The sequence below is a fragment of the Lycium barbarum genome, chromosome 8 (genome assembly GCF_019175385.1).
Source record: "Lycium barbarum isolate Lr01 chromosome 8, ASM1917538v2, whole genome shotgun sequence".
NCBI classification, from domain to species: domain Eukaryota; kingdom Viridiplantae; phylum Streptophyta; class Magnoliopsida; order Solanales; family Solanaceae; genus Lycium; species Lycium barbarum.
This window is the reverse complement of record NC_083344.1, coordinates 70806573-70816044: the sequence shown is the minus strand read 5'-3', so window position 1 is coordinate 70816044 and position 9472 is coordinate 70806573. Positions and strand designations below refer to the sequence as shown.

General features: G+C 39.0%; 1 protein-coding gene across 1 annotated transcript in view; it reads left to right on the top strand.

Annotated features, from left to right (window-relative positions):
* The first annotated feature begins 901 nt into the window (after window positions 1-901).
* LOC132607870 (uncharacterized) overlaps window positions 902-9472 on the top strand; it is a 29228-nt gene continuing 20657 nt past the window's right edge. Inside the window, exon 1 of the mRNA XM_060321944.1 lies at window positions 902-1784. Coding sequence (XP_060177927.1) covers window positions 902-1784 — 883 coding nt within the window. The remainder of the gene's footprint in view (window positions 1785-9472) is intronic.

Below are 9472 nucleotides of genomic sequence, written 5' to 3'. Positions count from 1 at the left end.
TTCCTTGAGTTGATGATATTGATCATTTATTCTTGGAAAACGATCAGCCCATCTGGACTTATACAGACCCGTATATGGTCCGTATAAGTGATCGTATTTCACCATCAGGGATTTTGCTTTCCTGCTGGGGGTTATATGGACCCTTATACGGACCGTATAAGTGGTTGTATAACTCCAATTTTTTCGAAGTTCATCTCGTCGTTTCGTTTGATCTCCAATCCTTATGGAACCTTCTTAGCACTTCATTAACTATCTAAGGAGCGTTATAACTCTTCCTCAAGACATTATTAAATCCACATTAGCTCGGTACTTGCAAACCCTTCTTCAAAACACGACTTATGCTTGGCATTCTTCAACGAACTTTCTTCTCTTGTCTCAAAATTCTTTGGAATCTTAATTAGATCCGTCAAGTACTACTTCTTACTTGTAGAAACATCATATACTTCTTATCCCGCATTAGTCTATTTACTGAGCAACAACATGAAATTGTTTGAGGTGTAACAGGTTTGTGGCATTTTGGTGAGTCGTTCGGATAACATCGGGTCAAAGGGAAAGTAGTCATGACCAGTAAAGAATCAGACACTACCATTATTGACCCGTCAAAGAATCCTGTGGAACAAGATTCGGGGTCAGACAATGAGGTTCAACAGTTGAAACAACAAATGATCGAAATGCATCAGGCATGGTCTAGCGGGAACCCCCGCCGCTATTTTCCACTTCCATTGACACTTTGCTACCGCACCCTTCAGATGTCATCCCATATCACATCTATCCTAGTAGCTCCGACCCCTATTTCATTACCCAACAAGACAAAATCACTGCATGTCCTGCACCACCCGCCATACCTGCCTTTGTAGCCCCTCTACCCACCACACCTGCCTTTGCAACTCATCCACCAGTTATGATTCCTGGGTCCACTTGTGCACCTGTGTTCAATATTCTTGAGACCCAGTATTATGCTCCTGAACTGACACTTAAGGTGCCTGAGTCATATTGCTACACCTCTCAGCTCAAGCACCTATTTAAACTTGAGAATCATGTCAACACAGATGATTATGAGGAGAAGTTTAGGAAAATGAAAAGTTCTATGAAGAACTTACAAGGTCTTGGAGGTCATAGAAGTGTTTCGTACAAAGACTTATGCATGTTCCCTAATGTCCACTTTCCTATTGATTTCAAGGTCGCAAAGTTTGACAAATATGATGGACATGGTGATCCTATGGTCCATTTAAAGAGGTATTGTAATCAATTGAGAGGAGCTGGGGGTAAGCAAGAGCTGCTTATGGCCTACTTAGGTGAGAGTTTGACGGGTTTAGCCTCAGAATGGTTCATTGATCAAGAATTCACTAAGTGGTATATTTGGGACGACATGGCTCAAGAATTTGTGCCGCAATTCCAATACAATATAGACTTAGTTCCTGACAAGAAGTCTCTGATCAATTTGAAGAAGAAAACTGTAGAAAATTTTGGGGAATTTGCCATCAGGTGGCGGGAGCAGGCTGCAAGGGTGAGACCACCGCTGAAAGAAAGCGAGGTTGTGGAGACTTTTATCCAAGCTCATGATGAAGAATATTATCAACACATGCTCCCTGCCTTAGGTAAATCATTTGTTCAAGCCATCAAAATGGGGGAGATGATAGAAGATAGGTTTAGAACAGGACGTATTGTGAGTTTTCCTACCTTTAAATCCACCACACATGCAAGTGAAAGTTGGTCAAGAAATATTGGGATAGAGAGGGATGGAAATTCTGATGTTGTAATGATTGGATCTGGACAAGGTCAAGGTCCGAGGGCTGCCATCGGCAATATACTCAGCCTCAACGTCGATCAAAAAATTACACACAATGGCGAGCAGCAACACCACAAAACCCTCATCCGTCTCCATAAAATTTTCAAGCATCATATAATCCCCGTTCGAGGCAGGAGTACAGTAGGAGACATAGGCCAACGGATAATTTCACACCGATTGGGGAATCTTATAAGAGCTTGTTCCAGAATGTCACGACCCAACCCCGTGGGCCATGACTAGTGCCTGAACTGGGCACCCATATACGAACCTGTTACATATAATCAAACTGAATCTATGAGTAGTATGGAAACTTGCAAAAGAACTCCAACGGTTCATAACGTCGTCATATATATATATATGCCCAGATAAACTGTCTCCTGAGGAGTCACAACTGATCAAATCATAAAATGATCCGCAAGACGACAAGGCTGCCACTACACATCAATATCATGTCATATGCTAGCCGACAAGGCTGCCATTACAGATGAACATATACACAGCACAACGTATAGACACAGCTGAACAGAACTTATACACAACCCACACACATGGCTACAGACCTCTAAGAGTACTAATAGTGAAATATGACGAGACAGGGCCCCGTCGTACCCCTGGATAAACATATATATATATATATATATATATATATATATATATATATATATATATATATATATATATATATATATATATATATATCATATGATCTGTACCAAAAGTCTAAACTCCGGAACAACGGAGCTCTCCAAGACAGCTGAGTAGAAGTCCTATGCTGAAGGGTCACCAAACTGACTATTTGTACCTGTGGGCATAAAACGCAGCCCCCCGAAGAAAGGGGGTCAGTACGAAATATGTACTCAGTATATAAAGCATGAAATACAGTAAAAAGGATCATAACTGGAATAAGGAGTACAGAAACAAGTACAATGTCCAGAGTACCAAAACACTCGCCTTTGAAACATAAATCATGCATGTCAATATCATATATCATATCCGGCCCACTATGGGACTCGATGAACATGGTCGCCACCCCGTCTTTGGCGCCATAACACAACATAACACCATAAACACATCATAACGCCATAACACAGCATAACTCCGTAACACAGCATAACTCCATAACACAGCATAACTCCTATATATATATATATATATATATATATATATATATATATATATATATATATAATATTCCAGCCCTCTAGTGAGGGACTCGGTGAACAATGCAGTGAAACTGTGCACGATAACATACCCGGCCCGGGACTCGGTGAAAGACATATTGAGACATGCACGAGTGGAGTAGTGAGCAACCATATGCAAACTAAAACATTTTCAAAGACTCAATGGAATAATCAAATCGAACTCTCATTTGAAAATCAAGACAATAGTCAAATCAAACACCTTTCGAATGTCACTCGGAAACATATCAAACATCTCTCGAATGTCATCATAAAGTATATCCAAGAGCCTTAGGAATCATAGTCATATGTCAATATAGTATGAAACATCTTATATAAGTCTGGACATTTGTTATCATAAAGTTTCTAAGAATAGGAGCTTATATATATATCAACTACTATCCAATGTACCGGAACTGAAAAGGGAAGCTCAATCACTTAAGAGTTCTAACATCAAGACGTGAATAAGAATCATAAATCACACTCAAAACTTATGAATAGTATTACCCCAAAGTTCATATCATTCATCGCTTAGATCTAAGACATGCCAAAAGAAAGAAGGGACAGCTTTACATATCTGTTAACGATTAATCGCAAACCCGTTCGCTTCATCGCCCCTTTAGCCTATTTAATATAAGAGTAACGCTATCGTTATATTTTCTAGTTCGTAAATCTGTAGCCCGCCGCTTATAGAACTTATTCTTTAACTCATACTTTCTCGATTAGGGTTTTTCATTAGTTAAGGACTTAACGGAAATCGGACAACATTTCCCCTATATATTCGCCTAACCCGAATTTCCAATTATTCTCCTGTTATCACATAAATACCAACAATAGAGACATACATACAAAATTCTTAGAATTCAGCCCACAACAATTCTAACAACCCAACAACCTTTCTGAATCCATTTCAACCCACAATTCCATATAATGACGATTTCATGCATTTTCTTAATTCCAATTTCGTCCAATCCAATTTTAATCCTTCCATTACAACACCATTAATTTAATTATACTATAAAACAAGAAAATCTTACCTAAATTTTCTCGAAGAAATTTCTGCACTTAATTGCTCCAATTTCACAATTTCTTCTTCCTCAATTCAATATCCAATGTTGCTATCACCTCCTTAAACTTGCAAATCATCTTGGAATTAAATCAAAGCAAACAAAATCAACATTTCTTGGCCATGGCTGGCCGTGAGCAGCAGCCATGGCCATGCTCTCTTCTTTCTTTTTTTTTTTTTGCAAGAATGAAATTAAGTGATGAATAATTCATCACTCAATTTTGTACATATATGTTTCCTCTTGGTTTGACACGTTAGTGTCCTAAGTGCAGCCCACTTGGTGACCACGTGGCAGCCCACTTGGTGCCACATGGCAGCCCATTGCAATTTTTTTTTCGGGTGGGGCCCACAACTAATAATTAAATTAATTAATTTTAATAAATTATTAATCCTTACTTAATAATCTAATCATAATTAATTAGTTCCTAGTCTCCAATAATATTTCTACACTAAATAAAATTTATAAACAATTTAGGTAATAATTAAAATTGAAAATTAAAGGTTCCTATTTCATATCCGAAAATAATTTCGCCTTTAACTTGAGTCAATTTTCTTGTGAATAATTCGACGTATAAATATACGGGGTATAACACAGAAATTGAGACATTTGGGCATGATCACTCCTCTACTCGGGTATACTCCTGACCCGCATTCAAAAAGTTTTGATCCCACCGTACGATGTGCATATCATTCTGATATTCAGGGACACAGCACTGAAGACTGTCGCACTTTAAAAAGAGAAATAGAAAGAATGATTCAAGAAAACCTGATTGTGGTACAAGACAGCGATACTCCAAGCGTCGCAGAGAATCCTTTAATGGCACAGGATGATGCACATTCGTAGCAATGAGTGTGTTGGCCAAAGGGACCCAGAACCTAATTGTTGAGGGTAATATATTTGACATTGGTGAAGGTTCTAGCAGTGTTGATATGCAACTTAGTGGCTAAGGTGTCAAGTTCAGCAATTGGGGAAGTCACTCCTTTTTCAACTTTAAAGGAGTATTGGTAGTTCGTTTTGACGCACTTTCTGTTATCCGGATTATTCAGAGTTGCAATCTAGATTTTACTTTGCTTGTTTTGATGTTCGAACCCTTCTATCCTTTTTATTTAATGAAAAAAAAGTTTTGTTTTTGTTAAATTTTCAATTAATTTTGTTTAGTTTTCTTTTGTACAATTTGTTTGAGGCTGGTTCTAGTGACATGGCATGCATGCGAAATTTTTGGTCAAATCTTAAAACCTGATCTAGCCAGGGGACAAATGCACCAAAACTTGAAAATTGTGAAGAAGAACATTTGAGGAAACATGCAGAGATAAGTATGAAGGAAAAGTGAGAGACAATATCCAACAATGCATTTGTCGTGAAGAGATACCATATCATTTTCATTTCTCATTCTCAAATTGCGTGTTTTGTACTTGACATTTTTAAGGATTGGTATGACGAAGGCATTTCATTCTGCATCTAAATGTTATGTCACCATTTGCTACCCCTGTTGAACCTTAGTTTTATTTTCTTTCATACCCCCTCTTTTGGAATCAAAATAGAATCAGAAAAGGAAAAAAAACAAAAATAGAGAAGGACAACGAAAAGAAAAAGAAAGAAGGAAACAAAATCACACAAAACAAAAAAAAAAAAAAAAGAGAAGGACAACGAAAAGAAAAATAAAGAAGGAAAAAAAATCACACAAAACTATAAAAAAAAAAAAACAAAACAAAACAAAGAGAGAAAACACAAGAAATGAGCTGCCGGAACTACGTCTGACCTGATTCTTGTCTCGACAGGATACGTAGGCAACCCTATTCTGGGATTCGGTCCAACCAAAGAAAATTCAAAATTTCCCATTTCAAAGAAACTGGGATAGAAGTTTTTTTTCCTTTTGAGTCGATTCCAAAAGTTGTAAGTCTCACCCCTATTATTTTGTGTTGTCTTCGAGCCTCCAAGCCATCCTTTCTTTTCAACCCTTTCCAAAAGACACGTTACAACCAAAGAAAAGACGAGAAAGAGTTTGGAAAAGCCGGGTATCATACGGCCCAACATACTGGCCGTATGTTCTGCCAAGAATGGGACTTTCACTGGACCAAATCTACGGCCAGACATACGGCCAGTATAAAATATATAGACCGTATGTTGGTCCATAGAATTTGGTCGGGACAGCTTCTAAAATTTATATAAAAGACCAACCTCATTCAATTTATTTCATTTCCTCACTTCACACTTCAAGAACACTCTATAAAGCTCTCCACACTTCTTCCACATGAACCTAAGAGAAATTCATGATCAACTTCATCAAACCAAGAAAATCAAGTGTAAGAAGCTCATTGGAGTTCATCCAAGTCAAGAAATCCCATTGGAAGTGAATTAGGGTTTTGGCTCAAGTGAAGTATTTCTACTCAAGGCTCATTCCTACACTATCTAAGGTAAGTTTTATGATCTTCCATGTTGTTGAAGGTATTTAGAGGTTGAAAGGCTTAGATTATGAAAGGAGATAGAAAATGGGTCACAAAGATGAGAATAATAAGATTTTGAGTAGTAGCTTGGGATGAGTCATGTTTCTTGATATGTTGTGATTGTAAATATGTTATAAATGACATTAAGAACATGGGATAAGCATTATATGTGAGAAAACATACTAGTGTACTATGACATTGGTTATGGATGAATTGATGTGAAATTGTGAAATGTGGATAATGTAGGTGTATGAAGATTGTTGCTTATGATGTTGTGAATCTAATTATAGAAGTTTGCAAGTTGATATATGACATGGGGAAAGTTGTATAAACAAAGGAATTGCTGCCCAATTTACTCTAGCTTTAGTAAGCACGTTCATATAATCGATTAGCTAATGTTAATGCGAACCCTCTTGAAGGTAGAGCATTGAAGGAGAACGATCAAGCGATAGAGTAGCTAAATGAAAAGGTATGTAAGGCTAGTCATTTCCTTCTAAGGCATGACTCCTATTGCATGAATCTTCCTATTTTTCCATGATTTTCCTATATAATGGAAATTATGAGTCTATGACTATAAAGAGCTACATATGTATAAGATAAAGAAAAAAGATACGACGGGAGCATGATGATGATGATGCTGAGTTTAAGGACAAAGAATCCTAAAGTAAGGTACGATGTTCATGAGGTTAATGATCCTAAGTATGGTTCCATTGATGTTGTTCCTTGTGTACACTCACCTTAAATGTTAGTCCCTTCAAGGTGAGATATGATGAATATGATCACTCCATAATGCAATCGGGGGTTCACGACCTCATGTCACCCCGACATAGCTATAGTTGCCTTTATGTTCTAATGCATGTTTTATGATAAATGCATGATGACGATAAGTTCATGATGAGTGTATGATGATACGATTCCACCGTGCCTAATCGGCCAGGCATGGCACTGCGAAGGCGGGCTGCATATGATTCCACCGTGCCTAATTGGTCGGGCATGTCATCGCGAAGGTAGGCTGCATATGATTCCATCGTGCCTAATTTGCCGGGCATGTAACCACTAAGGCAGGCTGCTTATGATTACACCGAGCCTAGAGGGCTGGGCATGACACCACTAGTGGGCGGCGTATGATGATTACCTGAACGCGGGTTAACGATGAGGGTGTATGTGATATGGTAAACGTGATATGATGATTTATGTGATTTCATAATATATGTGATATGATAAAAATGCTCACACTCTTAAAAATCAAGCGGGTTATATCTATTCTTCACCTTATGTCTTATGATTTGTCTATTATGTTCATTTCTTGTATGGCTTACATACTCAATACAATGTTCGTACTGACGTCCTTTTTCTTCGGACGCTGTGTTCATGCCCTCAGGTAGACAGGAAGGAGATCCGGACTCGTAGTAGCTGTTAGCAGGACTTGAGAGCTCTCCATTGTTCCGGAGGTGCCACTGATTTATTCTTTTATGTATATATTTTTTGGGCACGACTGGTGTCACGACCTAACCCCGTAGGCCGTGACTAGTGCCCGATCTAGGCACTCAAACGCATTCCAGTATATAGCAGAAGCCGACAAGGCTTTATTTCAAATTTAGCTAATTTCCAGAAAAATTTTGGCAGAGTCTCCTTTGTTTTACGGACTATCCCAAATACCCTGCACGCAGAAAATACCAACAAAGGCCACACAGGGCCAACAGAGCAACATTTAAATATATGCGGACCGGCCGCCGCGGCGAATGGGATCGTCCAAACACAACATATGCACACAGCTGTACAGAAAGACCCCAACCCCCAAACATGTCTACAGACCTCTAAACAGACCAACAGAATCATATGGCGGGACAGGGCCCCACCGTACCCAAGAACGAGAATATACATATATAGAAGTGACAGACTGTACCAAAAGATGGCTCTGAATAAAAGAGCGCTCCAAATGGCAGAAAAGATATCCTAGACAGACGGATCGGCAAACCTGTCGTCGGTACCTGCGCGGCATGAAAACGCAGCCCCCGAGGAAAGGGGGTCAGTACGAAATATGTACTGAATATGTAAAGCCTGAATTACAGAAACAAAATCATAACTGGTACAGAACGTACAGAAAGTGAGCAGAAAATCCAAAGTATCAAATACATATTTTCAAAACATGCAGAGTGTGTACGGAAACATATGTCATATCAAATTCGGCCCCTGCCAAGGGACTCGGCAGACAGAACGTGGCCACCCTCCCGACGCTGGTGCCACAACACAGAAGAATCAGAATGGGGGCATAACCCCATCACATAATATATCATATCAGATGGCCATAGCAAATCATATCAGAACAAGCGTACATGGCACAGCATACTCCACAAACCCATGTACGCGTATACCTGCCCCCTCACATCGAGGCACGGCGAACAATGCAAAGGATCACGCTTGACAACATATCCTGGCCCGGGCTCAGTGTGGGAAACATTGGGGCATCCACGAGTGGAGTAGTGAGAGACTAAATGCAATTAAAATAGTATCAATATTTTCAGAGACTCGATGAGGCATATTACTGACAAACCAATCCAATGAAGTCGGATGGGATCATGCTAAATGAGTTTCGAATGTCATAATAAATTACAGAAGTATAACCTTTCTGAAATCGTTCCGAGTGTCAAAACAACTTATCAGACTTAATGGAATATTTAAAACAATGTTTGTTAGGTAATTAGAATGGTAGTCAAAACCTTTCTTTCAAAAACCGCTCGAAAATAGGACTTAAGTACAATAAGGGCAAAACCGGGAATAGCGGGCCCGCCTCGGGACAAACAAGGCGGCGGGATCAAATTATGCCCTCTAAGCTTATGGGGTCACCTAAAAGGCTCCTACGGACATTCTATAGCTTTCCAAGTAATTTAGAGCAAATCTGCATAATCTCGGGAAAAGCATACCAAAATGGTCCAATTCTACTGAAGGAAAAGACGACATTTTTACTTGCGGATTCCGATGGCCAGAAAGTCT